Source organism: Parasteatoda tepidariorum, chromosome 11, assembly GCF_982258835.1.
Source record: "Parasteatoda tepidariorum strain Cologne lab strain chromosome 11, Ptep-v5.0, whole genome shotgun sequence".
NCBI classification, from domain to species: Eukaryota; Metazoa; Arthropoda; class Arachnida; order Araneae; family Theridiidae; genus Parasteatoda; species Parasteatoda tepidariorum.
Genome location: NC_141765.1, coordinates 86,560,478 through 86,581,349, shown reverse-complemented (window position 1 = coordinate 86,581,349; position 20,872 = coordinate 86,560,478). Strand labels below are relative to the sequence as shown.

The window sequence follows — 20,872 nt, the reverse complement described above, 5'->3', positions numbered from 1 at the left end:
AATTAAACGTAATGCAAATGAAGCTCTGTTGCAAAAATTTTATTGGCTGAAAGCTTGTGTCGTTAAACAACGGTCATCAACACAAAAGTTCAACCCCCTTTTTGATTTCCCCCCTTCGTTGGAACATGAAAGATGACGATTTTGAAAAATCTTCTATTGCGAATTTTTATCTTTTTTTATATCTCGCCAAATCCAACCTTTTAAAGCGACTGTTTGCAGCTATAGGAAATGCTAAAAACGTTTCATTTTATTGTTTAGTTTTCTACATTTGACTTTTATCGCATTGAGTTATTGCAGAGCCGTTTTTATGTTTATAGGGGCCCTGGGCCTGTCATTATCTGGGGGCCCTTTATGAATAAATTTAGAGAAATAAATTTAATTTTGAATAATTTTTATAAATTATTTTATTTTAAGAGTAAAAAACTTATAATTTAATTATAAAATACATTATTTTTATCTAAAATTTAAGGTAACAATACTTTTCGCGCTTTTTGATAGGCGAATCTTCTATCACATCATCAAAATCAATTTCCTGTAAGACATACAGTTTGCTTTCCAGCTTAAAATCCGTAAGACTTAGAAACATCAAATTATGAAGGTGTGTAGAAAATATGCTAGGAGTTAGAAAGAATACTAGAAAATACAGTTTGATTATTAGTTTTTTTTTATAATCGTTGAAAAACTGACTCAATTTTGAGACTATGTTTAGCTACGTAGCCTTGACATTTTAAAACCAATCCAGAAGACAAGGAAATTCCTGGATCAGTTCCCAGAGGTATTGAATTGTCATAAGAACTTGGAGGAGTTTATGACCCCGACAGATTTAATATGCACCAGTCACCATTTTACTCATGGGTATTATTCGGCCGGCTGAATTCGAACTTCCATTCTCACGAGCAGGAGTCCATAGCCCTACCAACCAAGCTATCGTGGCCAAGTTATTAGTTTATTTTATTACAGTCATTGAACAGCCCACCCAATTTCGAGTTTACGACTACTAATGTTCAGCTCCGTAGCCTTGTAATTTTGAACCCAATCCATCATACAAGAGAATCCAGGATTGGAAGAAATTTTTGCCTTCATGGAGGACGTTTTGATGGAACTCACCCGCATTTACGGTACATAGAGAGGAAGAACACAAGTGCCTTCCACGGTTTGCCTGACGTTAAAGGGACTCTAACCCATGATCCGCCTACCACAGAGGATATTTCACGTCAGCACTGCGGTCGGTAAAAGTTGGGTGTGAAATTCATATCGACCAACCATCACTGGGATTCGAACTCGGTGCACCTCATTCAAGGAGAATGCTCTATTCCTTGAGTCCATCTTCATTGAGTAATAACTCTGCGGCAGGTGCCAATTTTCTAATTTTATTAATTGGTTCCAATTTCATTGATTTGCCGAAATTTAGTCATCTTCAAAATGTAAATGGTAATTCAATCGTAATTTTTGTAGAAAAAAAAATGGAAATAAACTGTTTTTCCTCTTATTCTGCAATAAATGCAGAAGCAACAACCAGGGTTAATGAGCGATAAGGAACTGGGAGCGGAGCCGTCCAGTTTTTTAAATAATTGTTAAATTATTAGTTTTTAACATGCATAATTTAAAAAAAAATAAGAAAAACATTTTTCAGTATTAATAAAAAGTAATTAAAGACTGTCATCAGATGGAAAAGAACCCACGATCTCACAGTTTTGTGTTAGATTTCATAATCATCAGCCCCAAATATACATACCTGCCTTGCGGATATTTTTTTAATATTTTTTCTTAAAATTTAATAAATTAAGTCATTTGGATACTTGACATTCTGAAAAAATTCTTTCCAAATTACAAATTTTAACGTTTGTAACAAGTATCTTCAGTTCATTTAGAAGTAAACCATAATTCGGCTTATCTTATTTATTTTCAGCTTATGTATATGCACCAAAAATAAATTAAAAACTAGACTGTATATAACACAAGGACTGCAAATTTAACTGTCGGATATAAAACCTTATTTAAGATTGATAATGATAAAAAGATGAAAAATCTACATTCCTCTAATTAAATACTTTAAAAATAGTCTGCTTTTAGGTTATAATGTTCGTAATTACCTTAATAAACTTTAATCGTAATGTCGGGGTTTCGCCGATAGAAGACATTTAATATATCAATGAAACACACTAAAGCTTTATATCAGTTAGCAATTAGTTTCAGAATTACAACTATAGAATAATTATTTTTATGATAGAATGAAAGGTTTTAAAAGACAAATATTTGTTAATGTTTAATATTTAATCAAAGAAAAATCATAACCCATATTGAAATCTAACGAATAGCCCCTGATAAATTTTGTGACTAAAAATATTGAAACCTGATTGATTTCCGGATTTTAAAAACACCTTCTAGTTTTACTATTCAATCAAATTGGTTTCGATGTCTCTCATCCCACCTGTCTCATTAGTGATTCAGCACATTTTGATATCATTTTTGTTTCGTTCTTACTTAATATTAATTTGTTTGTGACAATTATGTTTTAAACACATTTTTGAGAGAAACTTACAAATATAATATTGAGGACATTAACTGAAATATTATTATTATTATTATTTGTATTCTTCTTTTACTTGTATCATCCACACCGACAAGCAACTGTCTGCTCTAAATGCTGCGATAATGTAAAATGAGATAACCAAACAAAACGTATGGAGTTATTTAAATTCATGCTCAAAAGTATTAATTGTTTTTTTGAATTGACAATTTCAGTCATCTTTTAGGCATTTAAAACTGCAGCATATCACATGAAAGTATTAAATATATCACACAATAAAGTAAAATAAAAGAGAATTCTGATCCTTAGGAACTGATATTAAATAGTCTCATCATCGAATAATGGAGCATAATTACCTTTTAAACAAATCAAATTTTTTTTTACCTTTTAAACTAAAAATTTGCTTAACACATTTTTGCGAGCATAAATTTTTAAATAATTTATTAATACTCAAATTGTTGAAAAGATGATATGATAACGAAGTTTTTTATTTTATTCAGGCATTTATTTATATTTTTTTCATTTATTTTTATTTTATTAAATTAAATGCACACGTTTAAAATAAAAACAAAATTTCATATATAGTTTCGATTTACAATTTTAAGAAATTGTTTCGACTTTGATTTGGAAATTTAAAAGCCTTATTAATTAAAAAATTGCGAAGCCTTATCAACTTTAGACACATAATAACAACAAAAATCAAGGAGTTAAAAATAGAAACGAATATGATCAATAAACAATAAAATCATAAGCTAACTAAATAAATTAATTTTGCGTATGAAATATAATATTACAAATTAAACATATTTCATATTTAGGGGAAACATGGAAAATTTGGTCATACAGGAGTTTTAAAAAGTTTTTTTTCTCGTGTTTAAACATTTGTTTAGCTGATGATCATTTGATTTCAATGCTCCATTAAACAAAATCCTATGCTGTTTCTGTCTATTATCAGTAAGGAAATTAAAATAAAATTACATTTGTTATCTCAATTTCATCCAGAACAGACTAAATCAAGAATTTTGGCAGATAGGCCAGTCAAAGAAGGAATTGAATAGTGGCCCGAAATTTAAATAAATAAACAAAAAAATTCACAATGTATATATAAAAAACTGCGCAAACCTTTCACGTTTTCCCTAACCACAACCAAAATTGATATAATAAAAACATTTGCTTACCTCCAACGTGAAAGATTTATGTCTTCTTAATATTCAACGAAAATTTGAGGTAGAAATTCCAATTCACGGATTCTCTTACGATTAATTTGAAAAATAACAAAATAAAATCAACTTCAAAAATTAAGTAAATAAAACTATTAGGCTAGTTGAAATATTTAAGATGATTAAAAGAAAAAAATCTTTTATAGTAAATTAGAAAAAATATCTAAATTTTCTATGAAAGAAAATTTAGAATTGAACGAGGTCCAATTTAAAGGCACTATGGAAATCTCAAGACAGAGTGACCCCAAGGAATTCTAAGAAGACTCTCCCCCCATTTACAACCCAAGAAATTTTTCTTCCTAGAAATTTATGAGCAGAAATCAGACAAAAGGGTGTTTCTGTGGATATCTGATATTTTTGAAGTTAGGAAAAAAGAGCCCCGAGGCAATATAAAGAAGATAAAAACATTTTCTCACAGTGTAAGGTGAGAAGGCTATTTGACAACTCTGTGGGTGGTAGCTACGAAAATGGGGATATTTTCATTAAAGGAAAGACGTCTTTTGGTTAGAAAAGTGAAGAGTAACAATTATTTTATATTTCTAAACACTTCGATTAGATTTTGAAAAGAATCCGACAATGTAAGAAAGAAAAAAATATGTATGTTATGGGCTTCAGAGGGCCTCGGCTCTGAATAAAACTTAAAAAAAAGACGAAAAAAGTGGGGTTTGGGAGTCCTCTTAAGTTATAAATAATAAATGAGTTAGAATTAAAAACGAAAAAACTAATGCAATGAGATTTTAGACTTTTGGGGGCCCCATTAGAAATCGGGGCCCTGGGCCAGGGCCCACTTGGCCCATCCTTAAAAACGGCTCTGAGTTATTGCGGCGATTTGATAAAATTAAACTGTAAAAATGTTTTAAAAATCTCAGAATAATTTGTATTTATCTTTCTTTTTTTTTCTTCCTAGGTTACGCTTCTTAGTATTTGTTCAAATAATAGAAGTTAACGTTCACATTAATACGCTAAAATGCATCTACAAATATTTGACATTCATTTAATTTACACAACGTATTACTTACCCAAAATTGTTTTATATTTATCTATATTTATATGATATTACAAGGTTCTTCAGAAACAAACAATTTTATACGAATGGAAATTCTATAGATTCTGCTTTATAACGTTCTCAAACTTGAAAATTTTTTTAATATGAACCAAGCTTCGACTTCTTGAAACATTAATTACTAACAATTATTTTTATTCATTAACATTCATTTTGTAAAACTACGCTACTGCCGATTTTTACAACATTTAAAATTAAACTTTAGCACTTAATTAACCTTAATTTAAAATTAAACTTTAGCAAAATTAAGAAATATGTGCTAGTTTATTACTATGTATAACATTTCAATTATTTTAATATATTTAACATTATCCTAGATAGCAAAAAAGTACAAAATCCTAGCAAAAAAAAAAAAAAAGATATATAAATATATATAAATTAATCAAAATGTACTTTATTTATTTATTCATTGAATAATGATCGAAGCTATTTTGATTAGAAATGTATGATAATTATAGTTTCCAATGCAGTTATATATATATATATATATATATATATATATATATATATATATATATATATATATATATATATATATATATATATATATATATATATATATATATATATATATATATATATATAATTAGAGGGCTAAATCCTCTGTTCGCTGCCGCTTATTAACCCAGATGGTTGCTTCTCACAAATTGTTGTTTATTGACATTAACAAAAAAAAACAGTTTTTGTACTAAAGTTAAAATTGATCCGCGATGGCTCAGGGTATAGAGCGTTCGCCTTCCAATGTGGTGAGCCTGGTTCGAATCCCACTGATGGCTGGACGAAACGAATCCGCATCCGGCTCGCACCGACCACATCAGTGCTGACGTGTAATATCCTCAGTGGTAGGTTGATCATAGGTTAGAGTCCCTTTGCCGTCAGGCTAGCCGTTGGAGGTCCTCGTGGTCTTCCTCTCCTTGTAACGCAAATGCGGGTTAGCTCCGTCAAAAATAGTCCTCAACGAAGTCAAATTTCTCCCAATACTTGATCCAGGAGATTCCCGATCTTCCGGATTTTGTTCAAAATTACAAAGCTACGGAGTTGAACATCAGTAATCGTAAACTCAAAAATTGGGTCAGCTGTTCAACAACGGTTATGAAACATAAAATAGAAAGTTAAAATTATTCACATGCAATTAAAGGAATTCTGTTTGCTTAAGCTTTTGCCTCCACTTCCCACGCCCAAATATTATTATCTATTAGTATTATGAATATTTAAAACTATTCGTGAACAGTAATTTTTTTTAAGTAAATATTTTTTTCAAATAACATTTATATTGTTATAGCATTATATTGTTAACTAATTTGATGAGTTCACAACCGAAATTTAACATATCCGCCATATATTAAATACTTTGTTTGCTTTGATCTCATTGTGCATGAAGCTGATCGTTAAGTTCTAAACATTTTAACAGATTTCTTTAACTGTAATTTATAATAGTATATTAATGTTATTTGTACAAAAATGGCAATGGTAAAGCGATTTTATAAGATTAGACCACCTTTCTAAACAACTTTATCTTAAATGTAAATGCGCTATTCTTATTTCCATAGCAGCAGACGGCCTTAGACTTTGTGGCGGGGGGAGTTCTTACCGTAGAGAAGCTAGAGGAGGTTGCAGCACAGTGGAGGTCTTCCTTGGGGGTTTCACTGTATTTGGTGATTATTAAAATTGTATCAATAATGAGCAGTTTTAATGCCGATACTTTGAAAATAGGTGGAACCTCGAAAGGGATATGAAGCGGAGAAAATTACATAGTTTTGACTACCATAAATTGGCAGTAACAACATGGATAGAGTTAATCTCTATGCTGATCGGATGAATGAGATAAAACATGTTTTGATTTGTTTAAAGCGTAAAACCATTGGAAAGGGACACAAATATTAATAAATAAAGAAATAATTGAAGCTATTTCAGCTTTATAATAATAAAATTAATTATTTTAGCTTTATTAATTATTAATTTATTAATTAGGTATAAGTATTTCACTTTTATGTAAAATTTCTTAGTGATGATGAGTGCTGATATATTGATATTTTTCTATTTTTCAGCCCTTTATGAAGAACGAGTTTTCAATAAGTTTTTCTGTAAATGTAATAGCAATTTTTAAAAAATATTTAATTTTTAAAAACGTTTCAATTTTGTGACAGCTATAGAGCATGTCACATGTTTACCTCATAAGTACTATCAGTAATTATTAACTTCAAAAATTTATTTTTTATTGAAATTATAAAAATATAATAGTCTGGACTAGATTATTACATATGGTTATATATATTATTACAACGTCTATTTATACCAGACAAATGGGAAAGTGCTCAATTAGGCCTCATTGTAATGTTAATATTAAAAATATATGCATGGACATTAGAATAAAAATAATAAAATAAAACAAAATAAAATATTTTGCCATAAAGCTAAAAAATGGCTTTTTGATAAATTAAATATTTGATTACGATAGTGAAATTGTTATGTTTCTTAAACGATTCCGTAGATGGCGTTGCAACCGTAGATGGCGTCACTAAAGTCCAATAAAAATTTAATAAAAGAGCTAAGTGACATTAAAATTAGATTATTTTTTCAACCCCGTAAATAAAAATTGTGTTTCATATTTCGGATGTTACAATACATGTCATTTAATTTTAAAATTGTGGTTTAATAATTGGGGAAAATACAAGCAATTATATATAGACAAACAGAAGGTGCGTTAATTCACATAACTAAGGGGGGGGGAATAATTTAATTTAAAATCTATATTGGAATAAGAAAAAGTACCTACAGAAGATATAAAATATTGAAATAAAATATTTGACTTTAAGAGTAAAAAATTGCTAATAAAATAAAATCTTGATTTTCACACGCCAAGTCGTTATGTCAACCCAAAACGAATTTATAAATAATCAAGAATAATTTTATAAATAATTAAGATCAAGAAAATAAATTTTAATTTTTAGGAGTTCGATATTATAAAGGAAGAAAATATCCGCTTTGTTGATGTATACGATGAAAGAAATGATTTTAATTTTAATATAAATAAACTAATTACTTGGAATTCAAATGTTTCTAAAAATATCTATTTAAATACCATTTTTAATCAAATGAATAGAATTTGTAGTAATGTTTATTTATCCAAAAAACAAATAGACACACTCTTTCAAAATTTGATTAAAAAAAAATGGATAGACAACTAAAGTAATTAAATTCTACATAAAATCATTGAGTAAATTGTATGTTATTGTAAATAAATTTACTGAAAACTTATTTGTTGATTTATATAATTTTTACCATGTGCAAATCCATTTCGGGCAATTACGTGGCTGAAAATGTGTGCAAAACAAGGACATGTTTCTCTCGCTCTCTCTTTTTTTCTCTTAAATAAAAGTTAATTTTCTAAAATCATTAAAATTGTATGATTAAATATCAAACTTATTAATTATAAACTTCTTCAAAGTATATATATATAGCATAATAAATAAATACAAAAAGAAAAAAGAAAAAAACGAAGAAAATTTAAAAAATCAATAAGTTTTATTTACATCGCATAAGCTGCAAGCATATAGAACTCATAAAATAAGTTCAAAATTCAAAGCATAGAAATAATTACAGAATAATCTAATAAAAATCTGGAAAAAAATATATAATCTCTTCATCAGCCTACGTGATTATATCCGCAAAAAAGAGTGCTTTCTAATATTGTGTCAATTTAGTCAAAGCAAAATATATCAATGCAATAGTGTGAGGAGCACTCAAAATTTTTTTTTCATCTTTTTTTTTCATTGTTCTGTAATTTTTTCCATGTTTTTTTTCCACATTTTGAACTTATATATATGCATATACAGAGAGAGCGAATGAAAATCATTATTTCTAAAAGCAATTGTCCTTGGCTGAAGAGTCTTATGGTGTATAAAGTTTCGTTAATGCTTAAACAGTTTCAAACCTATTTTATTTCATTCTTTAACCGATTTTGAAAAATCGACCCTTTTTGAGATTACGGCTATCTATATTCAACTCTGTAACTTTGTAATTTTCCTGGATCAAGGGGACTCCTGGATCAAGCATTGGCTTAAATTAGACTTTATGGAGGACATTTTGATGGAACTTACCCGCATTTGTGATGCAAGGAGAAGAAAACCTCGGAACCACCAACGGTTAGCAGATCGGCAAGGGGACTCCGTCTACCTAAGAGGATAATTCCCGTCAGCAGAGGGAAGAAATTTTTCTACGTTTTAGGAATGAACCGTGTAACAAAATATGTATTCAAATGTTTGATATATTTCTTACGGCGTCTGATCTCATTGCTTTATTTCCCTAAAGCAATGTATGGAATACATGAAATATATAAAAAATGTACCATAGTATAAATAAATGTAATAATTAATATATTTTTTCACGATATATAAAAATCTAATGATGGTGTCGCAGTTTTCCAGTGTTGTCGGTGCATTTTTATTGGCTGGAAAATCACATGGTAGGATCCAGTTTTCCCACATTAATTTCCATATTTGTTTGGTTTTCATCAGCATGAAATTGATATTAGCCATAAATCTATTGTTGTCCTATAAATATTTTTGCCTCCCTAATATATATATATATATATATATATATATATATATATATATATATATATATACAGATGGATGACAAAATAATACGAACACCTGTGAAAAAGTGTGACTTATTTCACACCTGCAGTACAGCCGCGCCACCTGCAACAGAAGTCTGCCACCTAGTGAGCGTGAAGAGGAAGCTATCAGTCTCTCAACATTAGTCACCTGTGTTGCATAAGTTTATCTAACTAGCTTTTATAAGGTGAAATGTCTGACCTGTCAGAATTCCAAAGAGGGATGATTGTTGGGGCGCGTTTAAGTGGAGCATCGGTGACAGAAACAGCAAACCTTTTGGGGTTTGCAAGAAGTACTGTATCAGCCGTTATGACAGCATACATGAAAAAGGGTAAGACGAAGTCTTCAAAGCGAAACAGTGGCCGAAAGTCAAAGCTTGATGACAGGGATAGCCGTGTCTTGCAGCGCGTAGTAGCTCGAAAACACAAGCAATCGTTATCCGAGGTAACATCAGACATGAACAGTCATCTTCAGGACCCCGTTTCAACAAGAACTGTTTAAAGAGAACTTCATGCAGCGAACATTTATGGGAGAGTGGCAATTCGTAAACCCTTGGTGACAGCAACCAATGCTTTCAAGCGCCGTCAGTGGTGTAGAGGTCACAAAGGCTGGTCCCCACAGCACTGGCAGCAGGTAATATGGTCCGATGAATCATCTTTCACCTTATTTCAGACCACCGGACGCGTTTATGTCTGGAGATCACCCAAAGAAGCGTTTGATCCTGAATGCCTCTTACCAACTGTGAAACATGGAGGTGGCTCCATTATGTTTTAGGGTGCTATATCTTGGCGTGGTCTTGGACCACTAGTACGTCTGCATAGGAGAATCAAATCTAATGACTATCTAAGCGTTCTAGCGGATCATGTTCATCCTTTTATACAGACTGTATTACCTGGAGAGCGACCGATTTTTCAAGACGACAACGCCCCTATCCACACCGCTAGTTGCGTTCAAACATGGTTCGAAGAGCATGACAATGAAGTTGAGCATCTCGCCTGGTCCCCTCAGTCTCCGGACTTAAATATTATTGAACATTTGTGGCAATATTTGGAGTCTAAACTTCGTTCCCGATTCCCAACTCCATCAAATCTTTTGGAATTAGAGGCCGCTTTGCAAGAGGAATGACTTAATATTCCTTTAAACGTTATCCATGACCTTTATGCATCGATAACACGTCGTATTAAATATGTAATTCAGTCAAAGGGTGGTCCAACTCCTTATTAATAAAGATTTTCTGATAATTCACAGGTGTTCGTATTATTTTGTCACCCATCTGTATATATATATATATATATATATATATATATATATATATATATATATATATATATATATATATATATATATATATATATATATATATATATATATATATATATATATATATATATATATATATATATTTTAGTGGCTAGCACTTGGGGGTTGTCCCATTGGCCACAGAAATGCCAGAACTGCTACTCTCTTCTTGTTACCCAGTGAGCGCCTGTGGTGAAGCCTCGGCGGTGGAGCAGCGTCGCCCACGTCACACAACCAGAAACCCGTTTATAGGGCGGATCACATTCACACAATCACACACAAGGGAGAAAGGATATAGAACACAGAGAGAGAAAGAAACATCCATGCCCTGAGCAGGATTCGAACCAGCGACCAGCGGCTCCGCAGTCAGGCACACTAGCCACCAGGCCGGCGCCTCCCTAATATAAATATCTTTATATTAGGGAGGTATTTATATTATTTATATAATCAAAAATGTAACAATGTACTGTCATTATTACATTTTTGATTTCGTTAAATTACGAGTTTAAGAGGATTGTTTTCATTATTATTATTATTATAATTACGTAATTCTACGTTACATTTGAAGATAAAGTTATTTAAATCGGTAACTGATCTCTTAACCGTTTTACAATGATTATTCGTTGGTGAAGATCACATTAATTTACTCCTATGAATTATGGTTAAAGAGATTCCTGAATTGATTTTAGAACTTAACTTTCAGTTTCATACACAAAGTGAAGAATGCAAAAATTGTAAACTATTCGCCCGTTCGTTTAGTAATTAAAAAAAATATTAAATTACAGTTGTAATTTCGCCAAATTTGTTTTTACAATATACTTTAAATTTTAAATGTTATTTCAAAAAAGTGATTACTTAGAAAAAAGATTTGTGTTCACTAATAGATCTTAACAGTATTATAAGGGAGGGGAATATTTGGACATGGGAAGTGACGGGACAAGTGTTCTTTTTAGTATATATATTTTTAGTTGAATAATTTCAATTGTTTCATGCCAAAAAATCTCAATTATTGTGAAGCAATCATCGGGGTTGATGAGCGTCAGCGAGAATGATGACTGGCGAAGAATCAGCTGAAAATGATGACTGGTCCGTGTATTCTCATTGTATAGCTCATTGTATAGCTAAATCACATAATATGATTCTCACATAAAGATACAGCTGCTTTGGTTGTCATCAGCATAAAATATATGAAATTATGAAGTTTTTGCTTACTTCTAAAATTATTAGTAATCTCTAATATTATTTATACTCTTTTTCAATTCCTACTATTAGTTTACACTCTCTCTATATCTTGCTCAAATTTTCAATCGTTAATGCAATACTTTTTATTTATCCATTCAAGTTCAAATACATTTTTTAAACATTTTTAGTGGATGACACTTGATGCTAATACAATTTTTTCAAATATTAATTCATTATTTAAATAGAGATGAGCGAAAAATGAAATGGAATTTTCTGATGGGCTAAGCCAGTGGTCGGCAAACTTATTAGCCAGAGAGCCAAATATGAACATTACAACAATTTTAAGAAAAATTGGGAGCCAAATCGGCTTGTTTAGTAAACTTTTATTACACTAAATAAGTAGTACACTAAAGCTAAATTTCATACTTAATAAATATTTATTAATGCGAACGATGTGCTTGCCTCTCCTTGGAAAGTTTGATAAAGTCAGGTTTGTATGTTGTTGTTTTTAATTTCAGGCATGATTCCAAGTTCTTATCAATAAGACGACTTCTCAGTTTACTCTTGATAATGTTCATGCTTGAAAAAAGATTGTTCGCATATATATGTTGAACCGAAAAGAGAAAGAAGAGCAAACGCGTGCAGGAATACTATTCCAAGCGTTGAAAATGATCATGTCTTCTTTCTCCAGGTTATTCAAAGCAGACCACTTGTGAACTAAAATCAGATTTTTTCCTCTCCAATATTTCCAATTCAACAAAAAGACGTTCGAATTTAGAGAGCCGTATCTCCTTGTTTTTTAAATCCAGAACAATATCAGACATACGAACAATTTCAGCCGGTAGCTTGTACATGGTTTGTGTTTACGTTTACGAAAACTAATAAAATTAAACTCGATGTTCGTTACGTATTTTTACAACAATATAAAATTTTAATTACCTATCTATCTTTTAACTTAAGCAAAAAATTATACATGTTCTCGATTTATAGAAGAATTTTAATTTATCAAAATAAGATCTCTATCAAGATAAGATTTTCTTACCAAGTTTTTTTTTAAAATGAAAATATTATTGCGACTTCCGTGGATATTTGTGCCAGAGCCGCTCTTAAGGAGCCAAAGAGCCGCACTTTGCCGACCACTGGGCTAAGCGTTAGGCATTTTTTAAATTTTACTATAAGTTATTCAGTTTTTCACGCATTTCAGAGATAGCTTCAGTGATAATTTCTAACTTATAGCTCCATTTGAAAAGCAAAAAAAAGTTTATTGCCCAAATTTAAACATTTAATTATTTTATATTCCCTCAATAAAGAATGTTACGTGGTAGCACTTGTTGTCCTCGTCACCAAATTTATATTTTATCGTTGTTTGATACCACGCCTTTTTTTCTTTTCAATTCCTACTATTAGTTCACACTCTCTCTCTTTATATATATTTATATATCTTGTTTAAATTTTCAATCGTTAATAAAATACTTTTTATACATCCACTCAAGTTCAACTACATTTTTTTATGATACGATAGAGATTTCATACGATAGAGATATTTTCTTCCAACGAACCATAAGACGCATCGTATTATTAAAACTAACATTACTAATAATGCAGAATTATCCAAAGAAATGATAAAGAAACAGCCATTCAAATTTATTTCAAAGTTAAGAAAATTTAATTACAATGGTGCCAGGAACATAACAGCTTACAAAAGGGATACTCCAAAAATTTCAAAATTTATCTTCTGAAAAGGTATATGAAGGGTGTAATGATCTGTAACAAAATTAAAAGCATCACATCTTGAAAGATAACTCTGAACCAATTTCCCTACCAAATCAATATGATTCAGAGCACATTAGGGAAAATCAATTAAAAAACTCTTCCATGGAACATATTGACTCTGCAAGTAACCCAAGTACTATTATCCATTTCACTAAAGCGAATTTTAGTGTTTAAAACATAATTACATTCAAAATTACTTGCAAGTAATTGAAATATATACCAATTCAACATTTCTATCTCATTACAATCAGAACTCTTGGCGAAATAAATCTTTTGGCGACCATCCATTTCAGCGCAAAGGGTTATTTAAAGTCCGGCGTTAAAGGCAGTGCATTATTAACTAACTTCTCTGCATGTTAAAATGATTTTAAATGTTTTTAATTTAAAATATAGAATTTTAAAACAGTTGCTCGAGTTTTTAATAATTTAAAAGTGTTAGACTTTCCCGTTTTTAAAATATCGATTGACAATACGTGTTTTGATATATCGATAAGAGTCTGATTATTAATATTATGTTTTCCTTCGATTGTCGACGGTGGTTACTCGATGTTTCGTTTGCTTTGCAATGTGATTTTCATGATAGCTAGTTATAATTTATTAAAAATGAAGTTTTTCAATTTTTAGCATTTTACTGTGATCAAAAACTGTCTGTGATTAGTAAATTTAAAGATTGGTGATTTAATTTCACTTTCTAATAAAATGAGTGTAATTTCATAAAATGGTAAATATATATGATTCAAGATATAGTTTCTGTCAAACCGTCCGTAAAAATATATAATTAATTGCTACTTTTTTAATAAACTTAATTAATAAATGAATTCTAGCATATTTGTAGTCATTATAAGAGGTTCTAACCAGGATATTTTAAATCGCATAGTTTTTGCTGTCATAAAGTTTATTATCTTTAACATAAGGTTGCTAACATTTATTTTCTAGCTTTACGTCTATTTAATTTCGCATATTCCTAAAAACTTTAAACTGTTTTATAAATTTGTGATTAAAACATTTGCTTTATGCACTGGAAATTAACTTCCCATTGCTCCTCTGGAAAAATTTACGATAGTTTTTGCTTTCTTATTGCTAAATCTGCAATTCTTTAACTATGTAGGAACTGTTTAAATGATAAATATTTCTTCTTAAATCATTCTGGTGAATATTTTTCTTTTTAATTGTGTTGTATATTTGATGAGAGATATTGTGTATCAAATAGGTATGAGAAATTGGCTAAAGAAATCATTTTAACTGTCAGAAATTTTTCTGTGTGTTGTTATTTAGTCTTGCAGTTAATAATTGGGGGATATTTTCGTATCGTGATCTGCCATGCCAACTACAATCGCAAGGCAAAAAAACATGTAGAGGTTTTCAACTAAAAAACATGTGGCTGTGTGTTATACCCTTCGAGTTGGTCCCTTTCAGTGATGTTTTTTTAAAACTTTTTCGTGGGCAACTGCCCGGAAGTTGCCAAGACTTGGCTATTATTCTGCCACAGATTACAATATGGAATATGGTCGCAATTTATAGTCACAAATTAGTAATGCAATTTATAAGTATAAAAACTAATTATAATTTTAAATACATTCTGAATCTAAATACCTGTTTTGCATTTATGCTTGATATTTTTCCTCTAAGTCATGTTTGGTGAGAAGAAAGTTTTTAAAATAAATATCTTCACATTCAATGTATACAAATTTTGTGATTCATGTAGAATATTTAACTTATGATTAGTAGGAAATTTTGCTAATGGTCTGCTGTTATTTTTAAGTGGCTATTTTTTAAAACATATGGCCACTTTTTTTACAATTTAAAACTTTTAAGCAAATAAATAAAATATTTTAATTTTAATAATGCAAATTAATTTCTAAACATTTCTCAAACTAGTAAACATTAGGGCTGGGCAATGTCAGAATTTCGATATTGTGGTATATTGTGAGCTTCATATCACGATATTATGATATACCGCGGTAATTAAATTGTTATGTATATTATAAATGCTAAGACTATTTTGCAATTAAAAATTAATGTGTTTAAAGAGCATCATTTAAAAAAATGGGGTACTTATCCTATATTAGCTCGCAGCATAATTATCCCATGGAATCAACTAATTATAAAGCATCATTATTTTAAAACAGAAAAATTTTATTAATATAAACATCAATTATTAATATAAACATCAACGCAATTATAAACATCAAAACAGTTATAAACATCAACACAATTATAAACATCAACAATTATAAATATCAACACAATTATAAACATCACAAGGAGATCCGACAATCTCTGATATTTTTAAAATCAGAAGCACGCTATTCTCAAAATGAAACCAAAATCAGTAACTAAGTATACCATGGAGGGTTGATATAACGCGCGGGTGTTTGAAATCCGATATCGCCAATACCACGGATATGACGCATGCGCTTTAAAGTCAAATGATACCACAATATATTGTAGGAGAAATTTCTAGCTGCCGAGAGGAGGTACCGTAAATATTACGCGCAAGCCTTTGAGTTCTTCACCCCTAAATCAGTCACGTGCCATACCAATACCTCCTAGATACCATACCATACCGCCACTTCCTCGCCGCCGGTCGGCCGAAGATATTGGCTAGCGGTGTCGGTGAGTACCGAGAGGTGCAGGCATACCGAAGTTCAATAACTCGGTATTGCCGAAGAATATACTTCCGAATATCATTACCGCGGTATCAAAGAAATACCGGTAAATGACGGTATTACGGTATATTGCCCAGGCCTAGTAAACATTTGAAGATTCATTGTTTATATAAAGAACATTTTTTAGATACGAGCGTGAAATAAAGTAATTTTCTGAATACAGTAGGGAACCGATTATCCGGAACGGTCGGGACCATCGTTATTCCGGATAACTGATTTTTCCGGTTTTCTGAATCGCTACAAAAAGCCGTTTTTTTATTGTTAAACCTAACGAAAAAAAAAAAAAAATTTGGAAATAATCTTAGAAATAAGAAAAAACGATGAAGTAATACACTAATGATTATTTCCAAAATGATGGTAAGGTAAACATCTTTAAAAAAAGGAAGAAAAATCATAAAATCTTACGAGCAAAAGAAAAAATTTTTTTAAAAAATGGCGAGAAAATATATCGAATTTTGTTCCGGTTTTTTGGTTTTCCGGTTTTCTGATTTCCGGATAACGGGTTCTGTACTGTACTTAAAAATATTCATAATAATTCCATAATTTATTCAAAAAATAATAATTAAATTGATATGGAGTGCATCTTCATCAAAAACAGTAATGATTGGCAGACAATTTTGTAATTGTTATATATATTTAATGCAATTAATATATATAACAACTGCCCTGTGGCTGCTGTCAGCTTTGTCCCTATGGCATATAAGTTTATTATGAGGGGGCATAATTAACATACCAAGTCCCACTAGCCCTCTATATTTCACAAATAGCAAAATAAATTTTTCATATTTGTTGTGAAGATATTAAGTAAGTCTGTAACGATATTAATCTCTTTTTTTTTTATCTTTAAGGAATTTAATTTGATAGCAGTCGAAGAAATTTTTCTTTGTTTGTTAGAAATAATGTGGAGGACTTAAAGAGATTTTTCATTATTGCGAGAGACATACACATCGTCTGTCCCACCAATAACGCCCATGTTACTATGCTTGAAGGGATTGAATAGCCAAAATTTTAAATATTAATGTAATTTTAAATATTAATGCAATTATCCCGGTTAATCATAATGAAACAAAGCCTTAATCCTTTATTTAATAGTAGAATAATATTCATATTGCATAATATAATTATTTATCTTTGACAATTGATCTTAAAGTTTATAATACAATTCTGTTATAGTTTGTTATTTCCTATGTTACATGTTGTTAAAATGTATATATTTTAATCATTCGATAATATACTTATTGCTTTTTGCACCCTTACAATATCACATCTAGTTGCAGGATCTCCTGATTTTTGCATGAGATTTTCTTTTTGATTTATAATGAATTTGACCTCACTGCATATAATTAATTTAAATTTGTATATGAAATCCCTAACACTATTCTTTAATGTAAAATGCATTGTTAGAATAATTCCTACTGATAAATTTAAAATTAATTGTTAGATACCAGCACTACTAAGAATTTTAACTACACAGTGTGAAATACACTAACATGCCTGATTCCGTGAGCACTGATTCAAGCTCATATAAATTATTTCAACTTTTAATTTTAGTAATAAATATAAATTATGTACAACAAAACAGAAAAATATTTACTACCTTTTTAGAGCTGATACGTAAAATAAATTATAATAAAATTTAATTCAATTTAAATCAAAATTTGAAATAGAATTCAAGTTGTCTCCAATAAAACATAAATATTTTCCTCTCCTCAGTTTTGGTACCTGGGAAAAACTTCCCTTTTTTCCTATGCCACTGATTATCTATGCTTTTTTTTTTTGTTATTCCGCCTGATCATTAACTTGGATAATCAGCATATTGTATATATCTTATAAAAAGGGGGGAAAATGCAATTCTGGTATTTAACTTTTATTAGATGTTAAAATATTTTGTACTTTATTTGTGATATGGTATTACTTTTTTTCTAAAAGAATGAAAAAAAGCTTCAGAACATTAGATATGATTCCAATCCTGGGAATAAGAGTAAACAATTCAAAATCTTTCTAATATTAATAAAATATACCTTAATAGATTCACATTTGATATGAAAAAATATTTCAGGCATAGATGCAAATTTATAAAGTATTTCGTTGGATGTAATATTAATATGTAAATATATAATTATGGTAAATAACTGATATATAAACTGTAATTATAATAATAATACATTAATTATTAGTAATATAAATTATAGTCCTGTATGCAAGTCTTGTATACTGGACTTACACTAGAATTATCCTAATATGGAAAAATGAAATAAATGGCAAACTTTTTTTTTCCTGTTTTCTGTGAGAGAAGAGCATGAAAGGTTCCAATTGAAAAGGTTTTAGTAATTGTTGGAAAAAAATGTTTTATTGATTTCTACTAATCTTGGTGTTTCTTTTAAGAATGCTTCTTGTATTGTGTGAACATTATGTTAGTAAAATGTTAATTTGATACATTTTTATTATTTAATGCTTAAAAGCAAACCTATTTACTTTTTAGGGAGCAAATGCTTCTCAGTTGGAGAAAGAAATAGGACATGATCAGTTTCCATCCAATGAGCATTATTTTGGACTTGTGAATGTAAGTAGTTTTTTTATTGCTCAAAAGTAGTACTGACTTTTATGAGGTATTATTGTAAAATTTGGGGTTCTAGTGGTTGCATTGTACGTATATGAAATACAGTAAAAGCTTGATTATTCAAAATGCAACTAACCAAAATCTCAATAACTAGCGTTTTTGGAAGTTTGCAAAATTTTTTTATATTTCATGGAAAGTCCTGTGTCTAGAAATCATTGGACTTCAGGAAGTGTGGAAGATAGATTTTTTCTGTCAAGTTCTTAATATAAACAAAGATTAAAACATGCATCATTCTGTAAAAGATAAATAATTAACATCAATTTTTTCCACAATGGCATTTTGTTGTTGATTTAAATTTTGTTGATTGATTTCCTGAAGAATGTTTGGTATTTTAAAATAGATGTCACTGATCAAATAAAAAAGTAAGTAGTTATGTGGAACTTCCTCTTTGATGAATAACGACCTTTTTCTCCTTTTTTTTTTCACTTGATGTGAGAAATTAGAAGCATAGATATTCAAATAAAAATGACATTGAAAAATAAGCTTCAGATTGGGAAAGTAAATCAATCCTATTTAATAATAATAATTATTATAAAAAACAGAATGGAGCTGGTTGTTATAAATGTTTTCATTGAAAGTTATAATTTTGATCAAAAAACTAAAGTTCTGTCTTTCAAACACTTACTAATATGATAAATAAGTACTAGTTTTGTGTTTATATATTGCTATATGTGGAGTTTTTTTTTTTAGTTTTTCTCCTTTAGTGCCATTGCCCGTTTTATCCTACACTAATATTTTTGTAAGGTCATGTCTGACTTTGATAAATGCTTAAAAATTGACCTTATTACCTACAGGTCTAATTCTTTCAAAATTAAATATTTTGATAATGAATTAAGAATGTTTCTTCAAACATTCTTAATGGAAAAATATAAATAAGTAGCCTGAACATTGATAGACTAAACCCATCTAATTCTAAACACTGTGTTGATTACATGTACTTTTATAGAAATTTTTTTTTCTCCTTTAATTGATATCATCTGAATCAATTCTTGTAATTTGGGACATTTTAACAAATTTGTGAAAAAACCATATTTAATATAATTTTTAACTTATGAAATATTTTTTTAACAATAATTTTAGCAATAGGTGCATTCTGGTTTAAATGTGGAATTACAAAGCTATTTAGTTTTGCTATAATTCTTTTTTTAATAGACTGTTGTTTCTCCACACTAACCCCACTATACGGGGCTAAAGTGGACAAGCTAGATAAATTATTAAGTTGTCATTTATTTCTACTCTGAAAGGTATGTCTAAAGCCAAAATAAATTCAATTTCAATCTAAACCTTAATGGAAAATAAATGTTGACATATTTTAATTAAAATACTAATTTATGATAGAGCATTACATTATACCAAAAAAACCTTTTAAATGCAAATCAATACATTTTAAAATCATCATGCAATTTGATTTATTTCAAAGCAGAGCACCAGTTTTAAGTTGAAGCAATTCTAATAACTGTAGTTTTAACTTGATAAATAAATGTTTCGAATGGGCAACACACAAACTGCATGGCTTGGCAATATATATCCCTCACTGGTGCAAGGAAAATAACTCACAAAAGAGATGACTGTACCAGTCACCGATTTTCTGTTTTAGCTTAATGTATGGCAAAAATTCTTCCTTAATACAGTACAACCTCGAAAATCTGGACTTCTGAAATCCGGAAATCTCTAAAATCCGGACTCATACGTCCAGTTCGTCAGAAAAAAATTTCAAAAGAAAAAGTTTAAAAAAATCGCTTAAAATAAAAATTTTAATGCAAGAGTGCAAAACCACAACTCTTCTCCAACAATGAAGCAGTAGATGAAGAGGTAGGGGTGGGGAGTGAATGAAAACTCATAGCTGATAAGGAAATTCCAGTCAATCTTATCAGCTCTGTATAGTTAACAAAGAATA

At 29.8% G+C, this 20,872-nt stretch overlaps 1 protein-coding gene across 2 annotated transcripts in view; it reads left to right on the top strand.

Annotated features, from left to right (window-relative positions):
* Positions 1-14,192: 14,192 nt before the first annotated feature.
* The window catches only part of Usp12-46 (Ubiquitin-specific protease 12/46), a 34,329-nt gene continuing 27,649 nt past the window's right edge, over positions 14,193-20,872 (top strand). Inside the window, exons 1-2 of one of the 2 annotated variants that reach the window (XM_087154982.1) lie at positions 14,193-14,407; positions 18,838-18,918. In XM_087154982.1, coding sequence (XP_087011108.1) covers positions 14,405-14,407; positions 18,838-18,918 — 84 coding nt within the window. In that variant the 5' untranslated portion in view covers positions 14,193-14,404. The remainder of the gene's footprint in view (positions 14,408-18,837; positions 18,919-20,872) is intronic. The other variant, XM_087154983.1, reaches the window with a different exon arrangement.